Source organism: Crocodylus siamensis, chromosome 4 (assembly GCF_052110815.1).
Source record: "Crocodylus siamensis isolate JL-2025a chromosome 4, ASM5211081v1, whole genome shotgun sequence".
In the NCBI taxonomy this organism is placed as follows: Eukaryota; Metazoa; Chordata; order Crocodylia; family Crocodylidae; genus Crocodylus; species Crocodylus siamensis.
Genome location: NC_143398.1, coordinates 230383067 through 230403986, shown reverse-complemented (window position 1 = coordinate 230403986; position 20920 = coordinate 230383067). Strand labels below are relative to the sequence as shown.

At 42.9% G+C, this 20920-nt stretch overlaps 1 protein-coding gene across 1 annotated transcript in view; it reads left to right on the top strand.

The window, feature by feature from the left end:
• The first annotated feature begins 4906 nt into the window (after positions 1–4906).
• Positions 4907–20920, top strand: part of UBXN4 (UBX domain protein 4) — a 26765-nt gene continuing 10751 nt past the window's right edge. The window contains exons 1-4 of the mRNA XM_090045849.1: positions 4907–5110; positions 17573–17675; positions 18970–18998; positions 20277–20395. Of these exons, the coding sequence (XP_089901975.1) occupies positions 4930–5110; positions 17573–17675; positions 18970–18998; positions 20277–20395 (432 nt within the window). The 5' untranslated portion in view covers positions 4907–4929. The remainder of the gene's footprint in view (positions 5111–17572; positions 17676–18969; positions 18999–20276; positions 20396–20920) is intronic.

Here is a 20920-nt window from a genome sequence, read left to right as displayed (position 1 = left end):
AATGGAAAAGGCCCGGCTCATTAAAAAAACATCATAGTTTACTGGATTAGACATAATTGAGTCTACAACGTATTTTGTTGGGACCACTCATGCTCAAAATTAAGTCTGCGCACAAGTACTTTGCTGGAGTGGAGTCAGATTGTACAGCCAAACCGGAACTGCAAACCAGAGTAGTGCATTAATTCCTGTCTGCCTTACCAAAAGGTATGCTGCCTGGATGAAGATCCTGATTACAAGTCTAGATCTCATCACTTCTGGTTGGACTATTGACAGTGTCAAAGCCCGTGAAGGTAATACTAACTCCAGGATCATATGCTGCTATTGAACAATAGCATATAATTCCCCTCTTTAACTGATGAAATAGAAAATGTGTCACACCAGTTCACTACACTCATAACTGCCTCCCACTGTTTTCCCCTACAAGCTGAAGCCTCTAGGCTTAGTGGCCAACAAAATGGCTGCCTCCTGTGGCTTACAAAATCTAGGACAAAGCTGAAAGTTGTAAAGTATCTGTATCCAAGAGCTTCCCTCTTTGGAATAACTTACCAGAGAAGTTAAGACTGAGATCAAGTCCAACCACTTTTATGGTGCCAATTTTCCTTCTCAAAAAATTTGTCATGCTGCTAAATTTGCTTCTCACAGAACTTTCTTCCAATAACTGAAGGAGGAGGGGGAAGCATGGAGAAAACAGTACAGGGAGAAAAGCGCACACTCTGAACAAAGTAGATCAATCTTAATTATTACTTTCTATTTTAATAGATATTATTTTATAACTTATCAGCCACTCAAGTAATGGATTCCCTAAAACTACTTAAGTTGGGTTCTATTACTTATTTTGCCACTTACTTCCTGCAAGACACTTAACTTGTCTGAGCCTCTTTTCCTCATGGTGAAAAAGAGAAAGTTGTTTTCCAACATGTTTGCTGCAAGTACTTATTTCGAAAAAGACTGTAAAAGTCACAGCTGGGAAGGGTTGTTAGTAGCAAACTTAAGCATAAACCTCCAAATTTTTTGCCTTACAGTGTTGTGTTTATTCTTTTTAACATCAACCTCTCTGGCATTCAGTTGCCAATGTAAATAATATAGTTAGTGGAGTTTGGAAGAAATCAGTTAATGATTTGTTTAGGGAAAGCCTTACCAGACCCTTCCCTCCACCTGTATAGTCCTCCCCACATCTGAGACAAGGTCTACTTTCCAGTCCCTGAAATGCTTAATTTTTAAGATTTGATGCACATCTTAAGGGAAAAAAAACTTGTTACAGCATAGCAGACACTCTATATACTATTAATCATATGCTGCTATTGTTCAAAGGAAGGTTTAAAGTGATAATATAGGTTAGGGTATGATAATGGCTTATGAACATGACAGAGGTAGGATATCTGTTTATGACTAAGAGATGAAGGGATGTACAACTGGTCCAATAAGACAGCTGGTTTCAGCCCTGTCTATGAAGAGACTCCTGTTTCTGCATAGTATTTTTCTAACTTATAAAAAGTGTCTATCACCTCCCAGCACTTCCACATATTGTATAATTGCATAGTAGAATGTTTTGTTTTGTGCATATCCTGAAAAGACACTTTGTTAGTTCAAGTCCTAACCCCTACACACTATTTTGTGAGTATGCACAAGAAGATTCATGTGGAAGATCTTAACGGCACATATGAGGATTCTACTCATGACCCTCGAAGTATCTGAGAGGTAGTTGGCTGTGTTCTCAAGTTTTCCATGCTACAGTAAGCAGACTGGATTTTTGGACAAAGATCAAGTCAACTTTGAAAAGAATAGCTTTCTTGACTAGCTGACAGGGATTTCTGTCTATAATCTCTAAGGAAGGAAGGACAGCACTGTGCTGTACCAGATGCTGCAAAAATGTTCAGTTTCTGAGAGTTTCTAGGACATTTGAGAACAGTACAGGGCTTCTGCAACATGGAGGCATGGAGATTCAAATTTCAAGCCATGAGTCAAGCAATGGCAGCATGCACATGAGAACTTAATCCTATCAAAATGAGAAAAGAATCAATTGTGCTGGATGAAACTGGGCAACATACCACTTTCTAAAAAGCTTCTTTTTCATGTGTGCTATAAACAAACTGATCTGTGCCTTTGTCACTTGGTATAATACAAGCCATGTTTCTCCCAAAATGGAATCGCGAAGTGTTTTCATATTCCTATACTCATTTGTGCCTTAAAATGTCATGGCTATTGTGTAGGTTGGTATTGGATGTGCTGTTTGCTTCGAGTTAATTCCCCCTCCCCTCCAAAAAACTTTTTTGCTTGTAGTTTTCCATGGATGTTGTAGGCTTATGTACAACTAAGATTGCAACTAACTTCTATTATGGTCTCACTGTAGCACCACCCTCCTGTAATTTTTGTTTAGAAAATTGGTTGCCTAGAAATTAATGCATTTACCCTTGAGGCAAAGGAGGATGTTTATGTAAGGCTTGAAAAAAGTTGGCCAAGCTGTTTTTCTGCTACAGGTCATTGAAAATATCCTGATAGAAATTTTGTAGGTTTTGTTGTCACCTGCTCAGAAAGGGATGTATTATGTGCCCTACAGTGTTTCACAGTTAAGTCAGCCTGAATGTTGATGTCCTGACTGTACTGGAAGAAAATTCTTTGTGGCGAAGCAAAAACTATTTGGTATCAGATAATCGTGGATAATTATTAGTTTCCTCTCATTGCATCCATAAAAAGCAATCCTAATCCCATTACATCAGCCAGAGACTTTGGCCATAGATTTCAGTAGATCAGTATCAGGCAGGAGGACCAAATTAAAAAAACAAAAGACAAATCTTGGAATTAGGGATGTCTAAGCTTTCAGCACTTTCTGAAAATCAAGTCCCTTTATTTCTTAATGGGTATCTGGGGTCATTGGTCACTTCTGAAAATCTTGGTCTCTTTGCCTATGTGACTGACACCCTTTTTCAACTGGAAGAAAACTAAAACTATTGTGATAATCCTTTTATAGCTACCAAGTATCTTCTTTTGGGTCAAGTAGTAAAACCACATGCGTGTAGAGTTGTAAGACCAGTTTTACTCCTAAATCTAGATTTGTGGTTTAATATGGAGAGGTGGTAGCCTCATAGTAATAAAGGCTTGTTTTGGTCCTCCTAGTAGTTCCTTCATTTTTCTGGCCCTGTTTGCTTATTAATATTCCTTGGGTTGGGACTGTTTTTGCTTTGTTGCTAGAGATATTCGAACGCATGGAAGTGCACAGTTTGATACAGGAAATGAGTACATTTTAGTCTCAGTTTTTTCCTTTTATCAGTTGTACTGGTAATGAATACTTGAACATAGTGATTGTGAGATGCATGCAACTGTATTGAATTGTTTATGCACTGCTGAAGAGAGTTTGAATGTCAGATGAGACTAGCGCTGTAAACCAAAGACACAGGAAAAGCTGTATGTTGTTGATAGTCATGTGCGCTTCAGAATTGGTCAAAAGTATAAAAATAAACTACACTGAGTCAAATAACATTGTGTGTAATAATTAATATCCAGGTTTGTTTTTCATTCCCAAGCCCTGAGCAGCTTACAACTCTGAGTTAAAGAGAAAACACAATAATGAGAAAATGCCAGGAAACTTTCAGTACTTCTGCATGCAGGAGAGAGGGAAAGATTGATAGTTTCTGGAAAGCAGACTGATCTCAACACAAGGACCTTGTAATTGCATCCATAATGATGTGCAATTGATTTCACATCATTATGTTAACATCAATATAAGGAAAGAGCAATATTGTGTACTGCTATATTACACAGCAGAAAATGTCATGCTAATTAGGTGAAGAAGCATTTGAGATGAGTAGGAGATTGGAGAGGGGCATCATTTTGACTTGAATCCTAATTTAATCACAGGAACTTTGTCTGGGGTTGTGATGACACCAAGTTGTGGCTGGAACTAGCCTCCTTGAGGTTGGGTTTTATCTGGGGGGGTGTTTTTAGCTGTCCTTTCTTCCTCCTACTCGACTGAAGTTTCAGGTAGGTATGCATGTCCTATCACCTTCAGGCAAGTGGTGTAGGTGTGACTTTAGCCTGCTGTAAGCCAGCATCCGATTTAGGCGGAAATCACAACGGGAGCAAGTGGCTTTCTTGTGGCGACCTGCATCTGTCCTGGTCTGCTGCCCCCTGCTCCTGCCTTTGGCTCAAGAAGTTTGTTCGAAGCCATCAGCAAAACGTTGCCCCTCTGCTTCTCTTCAAGTAAACCTCATGAGGGCACTGAGAGGCCAGCCTGGCTCACTTGGAGTAACTTTGACCCCATGTGGAGGTTGGCGCGTGTCCTTGGGCCCTGCTACACTGCAAATTAAAACTGGTGAGAAACCAGCTGTAGGCTCCTCACACGTTTTCAAGCTGGTTGTGTTATAGTCCGAGACTCCCTCCTAGCCTGGGACGGTTATGTAGTGCGCGTGGCCTGCCTGCATTTATTGCAAGATTGGCCACTGAGTCGCATCAAAGATGTAACGTGGCCCACAGTTACATATGAATTGCATCAATGATGAATAATGAATTATGTCAGTGATGTAATGTGTGGCCCACATTTTACATGCAAATTGTGCCTATTATGAATGAATAATGAATCGTGTCAATAATGTAATAGGTAGGCCACACTGTTACATCACTGACGCTATTTAGTGGCCAATGGTGCAACAAGTATAGGCAGCCCCGCGTGGCAGGGGCCTGCGTCTGCCCGTCAAGCCCGAGGGGCGGTTATTCCCCCTCCCACCCGGGGCCTGGGCATGGGAGGCTACACGGGGCGGCCATGAGGCGAATCTGCCGCCCCCAAGCGCGCGACCCGCGAAAGCGCCAGCGGGGACAATCTGCGGCCGCGAAACACCGCTGTGGTTTCCCCAGCAGCCGCCTCCTCACCCTGCGGCGCATGCGCCCCGCGGCGGCTGCCAGGGGTTGGTCACGTCACGACTCCCAAGGAGGCGCATGCGCGGGGGCGCGGCCGGGTCTGAGCAGCGAGCAGGAGCAGGAGCCCGCGGCGCCTCGAGCCCGAGCCCGAGCCCGAGCTCGAGCCCGCGGCGGACCATGCTGTGGTTCCGCGGCGCCATCCCGGCCGCCATCGCCGCCGCCAAGCAGCGCAGCTCCGTCTTCGTCGTGTTCGTGGCAGGTAGGCCTGGCGGCGCGCCCCGTCGCCCCGCAGATGACGTAGCGTCCCCCCTCCCCCCCCAACATACATCCTCCCGGCCGGGCCGGTCCCGCGGGGGCTGGTTTGTTTATCCCCGAAAACGCCGCCTCCCCCGCGGTTGTAAACAGTGGCCAGAAACCCCGGGCCTGGTGTCGCGAGGCCTGGCAGCAGCGGCGAGCCGTGACTGGGCTGAAGCCGGCTTGGCTTGGCTTTTCCGCCCCCCCCCCGCTTTCGCAAATTTTGGGGGGCCGTTCCTGAGTGCACACTGCCAGACAGGATGCGTTAACTAGTGTACAGCCCTGCTGTTTGGACTCTCTGGGAAACCCACATTTGAATAATAATCTGATTTGAATAACGTGAATAATAATAATCTGGGCCACTTATCTAGGGCTGGAGGGGAGTGGGGTTGTTTTTTGTTTGAGGTATTTTAGGTGAACAGAAAAATGTAGGTAGCTGCAGCCTGTCAGTTGGTTTATGGACGGAGCTGTGCAGCTTGTGAGGGGGTTGCTTAACTGGCATTGGTTTAAAATACTTGCTAGGTGAGAACAGTTTTGCTAAGGGTTAGAGCCCTATTTATTCAGTTATTTAAGGGTTGTTTTTTTTTTTTAAATCTTTTTTTTTTTTTTTTTTAATTATCTGGGGTGTTGTTCCTCCTTTGCAAGCAAAGATGGCCACATCCAGCAGGGTGGGGGAGAAGAGAGAAAGGAACCAGGAAAGAAAAAGGGAGAAAGAAATGAAAAAGGAGTAAGAAGAGAGAGAAGGATAGGGGCTAGGTCATGTGAGTACGCAGGTGACTTATAAACCCAGTCTTTGCCCTGAACAATGTGCTGCAGCTGGTAAAATTGATCTGGGATAAAATTTTTCAGTAGCTAGAATGCTGGGGATCTTGATTCTGTAGCTGACTCTAGGAGCAGGTTTCCTGCCTGCTGTAAATAGAGCACTTTCAGTGCAGGATCGTTTGCAAGAGGAGTCTTAGTCTTGTCCCAGAAGTCAATATTTTGGGAAAAGTTTCATAACTTAAGAAGAATCAAGTGACTTTATTTACTAATTTAAAATATTACTCCTTTTAACAGTTCAAGTGGGCTTGCTTTAAACCTCCAGTCTTATGGATTGGACTCCAGTGTGAAGGAGAAATGTGCGCTGCACCTTATTAACGAAGGACAAATTCAGGAGGGAATAGTTGAAAACTATGTATGCAGCTTTCCTTGCTCACATAAACATGGATGGGTGTTCATAAGCCAGTGGTATATTTGTAGTTGTGTATGGTTGTATTATTGCAGGCACTTCGTTGCTGTATTGCAAGTGTCCTGATTTTTTTTTTTTTTCCTAAGATTCCTTTGCAGAGAAGAATGGTGCAGGTCCTTCTGCTCTTTCAGATCACTTCTCAGGCACGAACTATATCTCTTGAGTCCAAGTGTGTTGCTTAGAACAATTATCCTGGGGCTGACCTGATCAGAAGGCAGTTTCATGTGTTTAAGCTAGTAGAGAAGATGGAGGAACATAAGTTACTCATTGAATTCAGTGGTGCTCAACCTACAGTTCATGAGTCGAATCTAGCCCCGTGATTTGACTAGATCTGACTCATGGCACAGAGGATCAACAGCAAGCAGCTTGGCCCAGTTCATCTCTTTGCCTGTCCTGCACAGTGCTGCTGATTCCTTGCACAGCCTGGAAGTAATCTCTCTTCCTCCTCCCCTCCCCCCTCACACTGGCAGCCACCTGCTTCTCCCCTCCCTTACTGGCCATAGCCTGTCACTAAAAGATTGAGCTCCACTGGTCTAGGTCCTACATTTGAAAAGAGGATTGGCAATGACTGTATTTAAGGACCTTGGATACCTCAGTGATAGTAGAAAAATAAAGTCTTAGCAGTAGCTGTCACAAACCTACCCACGGGTGAGCACCAGAGCCCCAAATTTATCTCTGCTGTGCTGCTATTTCCACAGGCAATTGGTAAGGAGGCAAACGACAAAAAGGTTTATTACGTAGGATGAAAGAGTTATACAAGCAAAACCAAATATGCCAGGGATCAGGACCCCCTGGCACACATGCCAACATGGCACACGAGGCCATTTTGCTAGGCATGCCATGGCAGGTCCGGGCTTGGGGCAGCTGCTGCCAGCCACGGAGCCAGGGTTGCCCCCCACAAGTGGCTAGTAGTCTGCAAGCCTTGCTGCAAGCAGCCTGAGTTCTGTGGCTGGCAGCAGCTACTCAAAGCTTGGGCCGGTTGCAGGGGCAGTGCTAGTCTCTTCCTAGTGCGGGGGGCTCAGGGAGGACTGTGCTATGGGCAGGAGCAGGTGCGCTTAGGTGTGTGGGGTGGGTGGGTAAAGGCACTGGAGGGTTGACTATGAGGAGGGCCCTCCCGAGCTCGTCTAGCACCACCCCTGTCTACCAGGCTCCAGAGTCCCCGCCAGGCTTTGTGCCAGCAGTGGCTGCATGCACCCCTTGGATGAACAGTGGGGGAGAGGCGGGAGGCAGCGCAATCCTGGACTCCTCCCACACTGTCAGCTCTGAGGTGCACATGCAGTCACTGCCAGTGTTCCTTACGCCTGGCACCAACTCCGTGCTGACGTCAACTGCCACACATGCCTTGGGGTGCAGGACTGGGGATGAGCTTGGGCAGTGCATGCATGCAGGCTTCTGGGTGGACGGTAGTGGAGGTTCTGGGGTTGGAGCTGCCTCAGCCTTTCTCCTTCCCTGTGCCACAGGGCATGTGTTTCAGTCGGCACCAGTTCCTTGCTGGTGGCAACTGCATGCACACCTCAGAGCAGATGGTGGGGTGCACAGGGCTGGTGCTCAGGGAGCTATGGCTACCCCATAATTTGCCTGAGGCTGCCACCCCTCCAGCACTGCCCAGGGAGTGCTGCACCTTTGTGGGCTCAGCTGCACAGGGCGGGCGGCAGCTGTGCTGAGAGGGTTGGCTATAAGGGGACTAAGGCAAATTTTGGGGTGGCCATATCCCTTTCCCCCCCAGCACTGCCCCCGTAGCTGCCTGATGGGCGGCCTCCGGGCCAGAGCTGTGCTGCGGGCCAGAGCTGTGCTGCAGCCCATGAGCCAGCTCCCTGGGGAAGCACAAGTGCTACAGTGGGCCTGTGGCATAGTCTGGTCAGACTTTGTCCTGCAGCCCAGTAGACAAGCCACGTGCATGTGTGTCTGGTTCTGTGTACGTGTACACGTGTGTTCTGTACATTTCTGTCTGTATGTGTGTGGTTCTGTGTGTGTGCATGCGTGCACTTGTGTCTGGTTCTGGGTGTGCGTGCAAGGGTGTCTGTTATGTGTGTGGTTCTGTGTCCACACACATGCACATGTCTGGTTCTCTCTTCCCTTCTTTTTTCCCTTCTTCCTCTTTCTCTTTCTTTTTGTTTCTTTCTTTTTGTCTCTTTCTTTCTCCTTTCTGTCTCCTTTCAGAATATGGTAGTATATGAAGTTTTATTTATTGTCACCAGGTTTAGAATTTTTAGAAAACCACATATTTACTGTACAAGTTTATCAGGGGTGACCACCAGGATCTGGGGGAACATCTGTTCACCAGAGCGCCCCATGGGATGACGAGGTCGAACGGTCACAAACTCCTGCAAGACCGTTTCAGGCTGGACATAAGGAAGAATTTCTTTACTGTCCGAGCCCCCAAGGTCTGGAACAGTCTGCCAGCGGAGGTGGTTCAAGCGCCTACATTGAACACATTCAGGAGTAAATTGGATGCTTATCTTGCTGGGATCCTATGACCCCAGCTGACTTCCTGCCCTTTGGGCAGGGGGCTGGACTCGATGATCTCCCGAGGTCCCTTCCAGCCCTAATGTCTATGAAAATCTATGAAATCTATGAAAAAAAGAAAAAAAATAAGTAGCATTTATGATTATTAAGTACATTAATATGCAGTGCATCCTGTCATGTACCCCTGGCCTGGTTTTGTTTTTCTGGCATGCCAGCACTCTGGCTCCTTACAAGGTAGACGTTGCAGTTTTTTTGGCACCCCAGCCAAAAACGTTGTCTACCCCTGAACTATACTTTTGGAGACATAAAGGCAAAACAAGCAGTTTCTTACCTTCTCATCTGCCTACAGCTTAACCCTTCTGAGAGACCTACCAATATTTTTAGAGATAAGTCATACTGCTCATTCTAATTGCCCTGGCAACTGGGGCCTCCAACCCTTCCCCCAGCTTGGGAAAAATCAAAAAATTAAGTGAACAGCCAGCTGCCCAAATTACTTCCAACCAGCATTCTCCTGAGTCACCAAAGTGCTCCAGAGGTTTCTTGTGTCTGTGGAAGGCCTCTCTCATGGGAAGGCCTTTTTTCTCTGTTACAGAGTTGATTTCCCCATCACAGGCAGACAGTGTCTTGGGTGCGTGCTAAATCCCTCACTTGATTATTTTCCAGTAAGATCAGGAAACTACAAAAGTACATTTGTATCCAATATCATAATATATACCGATATGAAAATGACTAAACTGAATCCAGCTTCAGTCTAGCTGCGAATAGAGTAAATGTAATTTAGGAAACCATCCATGCATCCCACAGTTAATTGTGAAGGCATCTTTGTTTTGGGCTGTATCTGTTTCAGTGGCAAATTTTTTTTAACAGTTTGTCATGCATGCTTTAGGCCAGCAGTCTACTCTAAGGTAGTTTGACGACATTATCATAAAAAGTATTGGTCCGTGCTGGTCAGAGAAGGCATTTTAGAACCATGGTATCGGCAAGAAACCATATTTAAACGTTCACATTACTTCCACAGTTTTACTAGCTTCCTTTATAGAAAAGAAATGTAGTAAAAAGAAGCTAAAGTAGAAACCATTTTTTAAATTCCAGAATGGAAATTGTAACGGATAATTCTTAGTTCAGTAACTTAAACCATACTAGAACTAGAAATCAATTGTCCATTCCCATTTTAAAAGCTTTGATTTTTCTTGCACCTCCTGAACAGGCAACAGAAAACAAAGGACCAAACCAAACAAAGGACCACATTTTCTTCCCACTGGTTCTAGAAAATGTATGTTTGAGAAAGATGTGAATATTACTATTTCTCCTTTGTAGGGCTGGAGTGTTGTGGTAACCCTAATGGTCTAGGAAATATACAAGAAGTGAGGATTTTTGTGATGCCTCTTATTGAACCAGTTGAATAGCGGGGAGAGCTGTTAGACCAGCTTTTGTCTGTCTTGAGCCCCAAAAGCTTGTCCAAGAGCTCTTCCTGCTGTGTAGCTGGTCCAATAAAAAGTATTACAAAAATGTCTTGCCTCTCTTCTGTCTCAGACTTTATCTTGCTCTCTTCATCCCTTTCTTATGAGCTTAACCACTTCAGTTTCCTCAACCCTGTTTTCTTGAAACAATAGTCGTAAATAATTACTTTCTTAGTTTAAAAAGTTTAACAATAACTCAAACACAGCAGCTATCACTTTTAAGTAAAGTAAATTGTGCCGTTCATGTGATGTTGTAATGTAAGGAACAGAACTCCCAGTTTTAAAGGACTGTAAGTAACATGCTGCTGCAACCTAGATAACTTGGCTTTACATGTTAAATAATTGGATTAGAGACTCCTACAGAAAACCAGTTCAGGAAAGTATCTGTTGTGAACCAGAACATTACTCAGTGGGATTGCATAACTGCTATCATGCTGAACCGCTGTATAACTATAAGCAGATTCTGCAGGATCTCGTGGGTTTGGATTTGTTTCATCTTTTGTTGGAATTAATTCCTCTGAAGCTAATCCTTCATTTGATGTGAAACTCACTCTTGCTGTTGTTTTCTGTACCTCCAGCAGTCTTTACAGAATGTGGTCTTGACAGAATATGCTTACATTTCTATGCTTGACTTGACATGGCACTATCATTATAAGTCCACTTTTTTTAGAGACTGGTAATCTTTTTGTAAACAATACCACTTAAATTTATCATCTTTCTTGCCTGAGAGGGCATTTTTTAGAGGGGAGATGATAGCTAGCGTTAAGATTAGGTAGCTAAAGTAGTTGTCTCTTGGACAAAATCTTGTGGAACTATACTACTTAATTTCTGGTAAATAAATATGAGTAATTTCAAGGGAAAAAACAGTATTTTCTCCATGCTTTATATACAGTAAAATCAATCTAAAACAGAACCTATAAAAGCAGGAAACCTGCTCAAGCCAGAAAAGGTTTAGTCCCAGCATGCTTTATGAGGAATTAATACATATTTTGTATACATTAGCTATCTAAATTGAAAATGGAAAGGAAATTTGGAGGCCACGTGTAGAATTATCCTGTATATCCTGGAACGTAAATACCTCCTTTGTTTGTGTGTGCATGCATGTTACGAGGAGGAAGTTAGTACTTGGGTTAGGCTGGGCTAGGATGTTGAGAGAAATAGAAATAGTAGAGCAGAGAAGCTGGTATATGGCAGACTCTGAGTAGGGAGCAGAGGGGATGCAAAGACAAAACTGTTTTAGTTTGAACTTTTTCCTGGTTTCTTGTGATTTCATCTTAGATAGGTTTCATTGTACAATGAAGTTAGTGGGATAAGAGCCAACAATTTAATAGAATGCTCTAAACCATCCTTGGTGGAGAAATTCAGGCAATCTCTTGTCTTTACAAAAATAATGTCACAGAATTTTTACTCTGAATGAAGAGCCAGTGGGACTCTTAAGATCTTTGCCAGAAGGTGAGCAGAGAGAAAGAACAATAGTGGAGTTGTTTAAGGATGGAAAAGTGGAAGTAATCCACCCAGAACTGAAAGCTGTAGTTCCCAGCAAAGCTAGATATTCAGTACCTGTAAAGCTGTGGCTGCTTGTCATACTACACTTGATAGTCATGTGTAGTTTTATACAGAATTGAGATTATGGATTGTATAGGATGATTTGGATAGGAATGATTCTGCCTCAGGCAGGTTGGACTAGATCACCTCTAGCCCTACATTTCTATGATTTTCTGATTTCAAGTGCAGATTTTTCTGTTTTTTTGGCTCCTTAGTTATTGTAAGTCAAATAGAAAGTAACCTCCAACGTGTGTTTTAATTCAGCTTTATCATGTGTGTCTTAAAGGCCTGCTGAACACCAGAAGAAATGAGAAATTTAGTTTTAGGATATAGTGAATTCCTTATTTCTTAAGAGCCACTAAGTATTGGTTTATTTTATTATAAAGGAGTCAGGAATCAACACATTTAACCTATTTGACTAAGGGTGCATCAGTAAAGATTTTTTGGGGCCAATAATGATGGCCGATTATTGACCAGCCGTATTGACTGGTACCAGTCCAATTGCTGATATGCAGCCCAGCAGCTTGAAGAGCAGTGTCCAGCTGGTAAATCGGTGGGAGGGCGGAGAGCAGAATCAAAGTCCCCGCAGTGAGGGAGGGAGTGGGGCAGAGGCAGGGTAGGTACTGCTCAGCCAGAGTGGAGCCAGGTGCAGGACATAGCCAGCAGCTCATATGGGGGCAAGGGGGTGGTTCCCGCCACTGTACTTGCCCTTGAGGGAGGCATGGGGGGTCAGGATGGGCTACCGCTGCAAGTTCAGGGTTGGGGCTACTCCAGCTTCTTCATAGTTGCTGTGCTTGAGCCAAGTGGGGTGGGCAGAGGCAGTGCTGGGGGGGGGTACAGTGAATTTTGGGGTGGCTCTAGCCCCCCCAGCCCCACTCCCAGTGTTGCTGCCACCCACCCCATCCAGCCCAAGTACAGCTGCTGGGAAGAGGCTGGAACAGCTCCGCCCCTGAGTGCGCAATGGCAGGCTATTCTTGCCCCCCAGACAAATCCAGTGGTGCACACCCCCACCCCTCCCCATGTCTTCCCTGGGAGTGCGTGCAGTGGCGGGAGCCACCCACCCTCCCGCACCCTCCAGATGAGTCCCTGGCTATGTCCCACGCCTGTCCCTGTTCTGGCTGCACAGCACCTGCTCCGGTCCCATTCCCTCCCTCACTCGGGGGTGGGGGTGGGGGGGAAGACTCAATCTGTTCCTCCCCATGCCCCTTTTGCCCAACAGACTTACTAGCTGGATGCTGCTCTGCAAGCTGCCAGGCTGCACTCCTGGCCCCGTGCATACTGTTGCTGTGCGCATGAAGCGGCATTTATCGGCAGCATTATCGGCCACATCAGACAAAATCAGACAAAATAAGCCGATTATTGATAATGTCAATTTTCCCCTTATTGGTGCCGATACAGTATGGACCGATATAGTGGGGTACCTCTATATTTGACAGTTCATGCCAATTCTTGAGAAGCTAAATGGTCTTTGCCTGTTATCGGGAATATTTAAGTTTCCTGCAGTCCTTGCCTATAACGGAAAATGCATACATCCTTCCTCTCTGTGGATCTTTGTATTTATTAAGCAAGCTAAAGAGGAGCAGTCACTATTTGAGCCATACCAGTGCTGTGATCATCTGCTATAGAAATACTGAAGTGATGTTTTTCCCATCTTGGAAACCAAAGAGCTAGCTCCGACAGACAGGGGTCTCAAGATATTTTTAGCAATCTGGAACTCTGTTGCGTAGATTTTTAATTCGCTTTTTAACTGGATGTTTTATAGAGCAATACTCATTTTATATATTTGTGTGGGTGGTGGGGGTTAGAAGTTTCAAGACACAATTATTCAGTAGGAAATATTAGATAAACTTTACTTCTGAAATAGGAAAGGATTATATAAACAACAATACACATGACTTAGCAATTTAATTTAAATTATGGTCACAGACCTTAAAATAAGTACAATGAGATGTTTATATAATACAGGTTTTCCATTTTTTCATTTGTGAATTCCCATCTTAATATGAGTGTATTGTTGATAACCTCATGAGTCATGACCAATTTGTGATCTCACAAAATTACTTTGGGAACCACAGCATTCGTTTACCAGAGGAAGTTAATGTTAAGCAAGTATTTAGGTATTTTTAGCAGTTTAATAGGATAAGCATGTGTCCTTTCTGGGAGGTGGAAAGGAATCATTTTGCAGCCTGATTCATGCATCTAAATATTTTGAAACAAGGAAGAGGAGCCAGCATTGTGAGATCAAATGGCTCTTAGGAAACTAGCAGCCTCTGGGCACCTATACACAAACAGCGGGACTGCCCCAATGCACTGGAATTACAGCGCGTTAATTACATTAATCAAGTCTGCTGGAGCAAGGTAATTACTACACTCCAGCAGACTCCAGCGTCTTGTTCTTGCAGACTCAAGCGACTCCAGCATTCAACGAGCTTTAGTTAAAGCACTCCCACCGCCATTTTTAAGCGTGGGGACGCTAATGCGCGAGATGCTCTGGGAGCTTTAATTAGCGCACTTCTCAGAGCCACTCTAGTTAGTGCCCCTCCCCCCCACTCCTAGAGCATGTGTATAAATGCCTTCTGTCCCTAAACTGTACACTGGTGTCAAAGGAGAACAAGATAGATATTTCTAGGTCAACTAATTGTATAGCTCCTTGTGTTTACAAGGAGAAATATTGTTATATCATTTTTGCATTACACCTGCTATCAGTAGCACTTGAGATGAATAACATGGTGAAGTGGTGATGAATAAAATAGTCCCAGTGGTAACTAGGAAAATTGTGTTAACTAATGTGATGGGTACCATATTTTCTCACATGCAACACTTGCCTCTTCTCCCAAAACTAGCTGCTGGAAATTGGAGTGTACATTTTATATGCAGGGAATACAGTAGTATCAAGTTCTGCTATTTATTAGTTGAAACTGAAAATAAAATCTGCAGAGATCCACAGGGACCAAACCGGTGAGCAGGCTTGGCTCTCAGTAAAATTGTGACTGAGTTTTACCACAAGAGAAGAGCTTTTTTCTTTGTTGTGCCTTTCAGAAACAACATTTGTATTATAATCTGGGACATGTTGCATGCAAAAAAGATGGTACTACATGGTGAAAACCCAGTACATAAAAGTTTGCAGTTCTTGTACATCAGCAGGCTGGGATAAATACTGGAAAAGGAGAGTATAAATTGTATCTCAGCCTGGGAACGTTTTGACATGTTTTTTTACTGGGATTTTTCTATTTATTGCTGAAGCAATTTAGTAAGGAAGAAGCTGTTGCTCATACCCACTTTCAAAAAGCCAAGAGGTTCATAGCAGGGTGGATTCAGTTGAAATCATGACTGAAGTCATTGGTCAGGAAGCCTCAATTTAATCCGTTTTCTACAAAAGGCACATTCTTGTTGTTTGATATCCTTTCTTCATTTAACTTCTTAACACTTAGCACTTTAGAGAGAGGTAAGGGCTTGACTCTGAGTACACAAACTTGCAGAGAGCTAAGAGAGCTGATACGTAAGTAATCAGTCAGGTCTGTTATCTTTCCTTTTCACATACTGCTGTTAACAAGGACATTCTCTCTGGAGACACACATCCATGTTTTTTTGAGAACTGAAACTAAGCATCACAGAGATGCTTACGGGGATCTTCTGCTGAGCACTGAGTCCTATTGGGTAGAATGGTTTTCTTCACTCTTTACTGATCTATAAAGGAGCCTCTGGGAACCCCATAAAATTGGGCCCCTAGTATAGGCCATGGCCTGTTGTGACGTATTTATAGAACTTTTCTACAAAGGTTATATGAATGTATTGTCTCAGATAGTGTATATAATTAGCAGTTATAATCCCTATTCCATGATGATATCTCTGAGCTTTAACATATCTTACATTAAAGCTATCTTTATATAGGGTGTTTTTTTTAATCATCTTAGCCAAAAAAATCTGATTTAAATAAAAAAATCCAGTTTTTTAATTTAAAAAACATGATTTTTATCCACCCAGTTCCTAGCTAGAAAATGTCTTTTTGCTCAGGGTGTTGCTGATTTGGGATCAGGAAGGAATTTGTCTTTTATCTCAGATCAGCGAGGATGCCTGTCCCTTTCCTATGAGGCATGGTCTTTTTTTTTTCCCCTAAGGACTTCTGAGCATATATTGAGAAGCTACTTCTCTATCATTGCAGTGAGAAGACACTGAGAGTGCCCTCATTTACCCTGCTTTTTACTAGGGCATGATGAACAGAGTTCTTAGGGTTTCGGGCGTTGTCCCTTGTAGTTGTAGGAGTGTTTGGAGTGGCAGTGTTGGGGATTCTTTATGTAACTGGTAGCCTACAAACACAGGGTCTCCTGGGCCACTGAATCCAGTGCCCTTTCTAAGCCTATGTTCCTAAACACACTTGCCTCAGTGTAAGGATGATGCTTCTGAGCAGCGTGTTGTTTTGAGTTCATCTTACTGAGTGTAGATGATTTTAATCTTTTCCCTTAGTAATTAAAACAAAAACAAAAACTGTTCTGAAACTGGCTGTGATGGGGACAATACCATACTGCATGTGTGTACTTGATTCCTACTTAATTTTGAAGCCCTGCCTGTGAGCAGCTCCTAGTGTCTGTCTCTGACCCAAGGTATGTCATTCTGCCCCACAGCTTTATGTTCGCACCCCTGTGAAAGTATTTTCTCTCAAACCAAAAAAGAAAAAAACCTCAATGGATTTACTCCAGATTTTCTAGAATTAGTTAATTAATTTATCATTAAAAATGAGACTTTCCCAGTGGGTAATTTTCAGGGTTAGAATATTGTAGTCTTCTGTAAGCAAGAATTTAGAATCAGAGTTACTTCTGATTAGCAGCAGTGCTGTTTTATGAGTACTGTATTTGCTGTCTGCTAATATCAGTACTGCTCAACCTCCTGGCCACAGGCTGGATGAGTAGCGCAGGGCTGATTCCCGTGCTGCCTCTGCTTGGCCCCTGAATGCCTGGGATCAGGTACTGCACTGCCTGTGCCCAGGTTGGGCCCTATCTGGCTTGCTGGGCTCCCTATGGAGCCAGAAATTTGGCAGCAGTCTTGAGCACCCAGGTGCCAGAGGCATCAAAACAGAAGTTTCTTTCATTAGCTGTAATGAATTTGTCTTCTGTTGCAGTAATTGCAATGTAGATCTCTGTGCATACTACACACACAATGATTATCGTACTATATTAGATTTGCTAGGTTCTGGGAGGAAGATGGGGTGGTAAATTGCCTGTTCTAAACTATAGCAAAAGTATTTAAATAAATAAGACTCGTTTTTTGATGAACAGTTTGGCAAGCTAATAGAGTCTTTGCCAAATATAATAATTGACTTTAAGCAAATTGGCACAGACTACTTGCTTTAAAATGCTTCAGGACTCTTTAATGCACATGTAAAACGTCTTAGTGATTGGATACATCTTCTGCTATATCCCATATTTCACAGAATACAGATTACATTTTCAAGGTTGGTATGAAATATTAAAATAACTTCCATGTGTCTCTTCCCCCTAAAAATTACTGGGTGTTTTACTAATATATATTGCATTTTAGGCTTTTTGGTTGTTTCTGACCGGTTTGAGTTCTGTAGTTTAAATTCTTCAAGCAAATCTCAAATCACTTGGAATATCAACTTTAGTTTATGAAGTTTGCAGTCCCTTTCAAATCCAGACAGTTCTGGGAGTATCATAACAAAACTTGCAGTTTGTTGCATGTTTTAACTTTCTACGTGTATTCTGTCTTGTAGGTGATGATGAACAATCTACACAAATGGCTGCTAGTTGGGGGGATGAGAAGGTGACTGAAGCAGCCTCGGAGGGTTTTGTTGCTATTAAAATTCATACCAAAAGGTTTGATCAGATTCTAATACTTTACATTTTGTAGAGTCTTTTTCAGTCATTTAATAACAACAAGAAGAAGAATACCTAGTTTTTTAAGACCATACCCCTGATTTGGAGATAGCCCTCCTTGCTTCAGAACAGAGGTTGGCATTCTAGGACTGGATCTGGCCTGCTGAACCATTGGGTCTGGCCTGCGAATGTTGGGCTTTGGGGGCAGGCACTCTCTTTTTGCCACTGTGGGCAAGTCCTAGCATCCGTCTCTAACCCAAGGTGGCCTGCAGTCAGAAAATTACTACCGCTGCTGTAAAACAATGGCTCCTGACCTTTTTGAACCAACAGATGACTTTGTGAGACATTTTGAGAGCAAATTTATCATCAAACAGTAATTGAAAAGAGCTGGGGAAAGATGGGTGCTGAGGTTAATGGATCACTTAGAGACTCGCAGGCCACTGGCGGTCTACAGGCCATTGTTTGGGAATAACTAACTGCTCCAAAACTTTCTAAGTGATCTCAGTAGTTTTGATGCAGCTGTAGGCTGAAAAAAAGTAGATTATGAAAGTTTTTCTTCACCTTTGTATAGAATATCATAGTTACATTTCTAATGCTGTATTTTTAGCACCAGCCAAATCAAGGTGAGATTGATGCTTTTTCTCTTTTTGAAAGTGTAGAGCCATAATGAAATCAAAAAAATTAGACACAATGCAAGTACTCCAGAATTGTCAAGTAGAAAACTACTTGGGAAATTTGCATTACTCTCAGAAACTAATATTCTCATTGTCCCAACAGAAGAACCCAGAACAGAAGTGGCCCACTATGGTGATTATAGGGACACAGTACAAAGATACACGGGTGTTTCGTTAGTTACGTTGGTCATAAAAGTAGCATCGTTTTTTGTGCCACCTGTTGACTCTAGTCAAGACGTCTGTTACTTTACAGCACTCGGTGGGTTTTATGTAAATTTCATGAGATATAAGCAGTCAGTAAGTTGGATGTGTGCTGTCAGAGATCCAAAACCAGTTGTGGCTCACTCTGTTGTGCTCAACATTTTTTCTCTAAACCATCTAATGTGGACTTCATTCCTGGCTGAAGTAGTCAGTATAGCAGTAATTCCTGGATGTTTCTGAAGCATCAGTCAGAAAGTGTAATATAAGTTCACTGTCAGTAATGTATCAGGTATTTAAATAGTGCTGTGTGCAGTGGTAGTGTGTCACTTAGTTTGTGATGTGATAAAAGAGCTTGTTAACTCTTTAATCTAGGATGTAAACCGTGTTCCCTGCTGAACATCTCTTTTTGTTTTGTACAGTGAAGCATGTCTGCAGTTTTCACAGATCTGTATCCTTTTAAAATAAGTTCACGTTATATTTGACTACTATTGTATAACTACTGATTGGCAGGGCAAGGTGGAACCTTAGCACCTGACTGGGTCAGAGAGTTATAGACTTTTGTAGGAAAAAAGATGGTATGAATAGACTATATATATAGCATAAGCTTTTGCGAGCCCAAGCTCACTTCATCATATGCTGTAAAAGGACTGCTGATTATGCTATAAGGTGTCATTCTACCCTGCCTTCTGCCTGATTTCAGATTAACGCAGCTAGCTAACGGCTCATTATGTGATATACCATCCATCAGTTATTCAGGTGAATCTACATAATTGAGTGTGTATAGATCATTCTATGCTTGGCCTCTTCCTTACACTCCTCCTCTGAGGCATGTTCTACTTGATGTTTTTTAAGACAGGAAGCTGGGCTAGATTGTCATTTCTCTGACCACATGTGACTGTTACTATGTTCCTGTATATCAACCGCATAATGTCCCTAAACAGAAGATTCCTTCTTTTTTTTTAACTTTATTAAAAATAAGCCAGTCGCAGCCACAAAAAACTATGTATGGTAATGTGTACTAGTACTGATGATTAGCTTTTAAATATGAAACTTGAAATTATCAATTTGAATGTGCCGTGGAGGATGAGAGGAACAAAAGAAGTTGGACTTGGGCTGAATTTGCTTTCATTTACAGAGATGTAAATTCAGAGGACCTCTGTTATGCATAATAAAGAGCATACTGTTTAAAACTCAAGCAGTCCTTCATGGTAGAGACGTACAAGACCAGCTCTCAGTATTGTATAATAACACTTAATGTTTCTTTTTATTTGATTGGTCTTTCTACATCATGACTAAAATCCAACTAAATGTTAGTATTACGTTGGGTATGCTGCATCCTCTGCTGGCTGGTTATTTGCAGAAAGGATTTCTTTGTGGTTAACACTAAACCATAAATTAGTTTTTGTTTTGGTTCTCCCCTCCCGCCCCAGCAAGAAACAATCAGGTTTTCTGTCATGTCCATACATAATCTCGTACTTTTGCTTGGGGACGTTTATGAATTCTTTCACAAACATTGATTCAAAGATATGCTTGATAACTCCCTCCTAAATGTTGTGTTAGAGAATATTCAAATTTAAATCACTTCAGAAACCGAGTAGGAAGACTGGACTGTTTCATAATTGTATGTATACCTTATTTTCCTTTTTTGGTTTACTTCTACATCTTTCCTTTAAATTTGCTGCTTAAACTACGTCCCATGTATTGGCCTTTACAAATTACCATTCAGATCCTGTAGTGTGTGTTCCATCCAGTTTCTTCATAGGAGACAATGGGGTTCCCTTGGAAGTAATTGCTGGCAGCGTCTCTGCTGAGGAGCTTATCACTAGAATCCACAAAGTGAAACAGGTATAAATGCTTATGAATTGGCTTTATTGGTAAGATGCTAACCTAAGGTCTGTGCCTTTCCCCAGTTTAAGATAACAAGGGTCATTGGATTCAAGTGTATGTCCAGAGTAGCATAAGCTAGCTGTTAGATCCTATCCTTTTTTTGACAATGTTTTTACCCTTTTCACATCATAACACATTTTGAAAGCTGTTTCCGTTATGTAAAACAATTTCAAAGAGGAATCTATCTACCTAAGAGTTGCGCAAGATGGATAGATGTGCTAAATCAGGGGTGCCCAACCACAGGCCAAATATGCATGCTGTGGAGCCAGTGCATCTGGTCTGCAGGGCTCTGCTCCGGTCCATGAATTTGGCAACAGAGGAAGAGTGGCCGTTAATATTCTCCCCCCCCCACACCATTCTCTGCATGACTGTTGGAATGCAAGTTACGTGCCCCGCTCCCGTGGGGCCAAGCCATGCCTCTCCACCCCTTCTTGTGGGTTTAGGGATGAGCCATGTCCCCTACCCTTCCTCTGGGACTAGGCT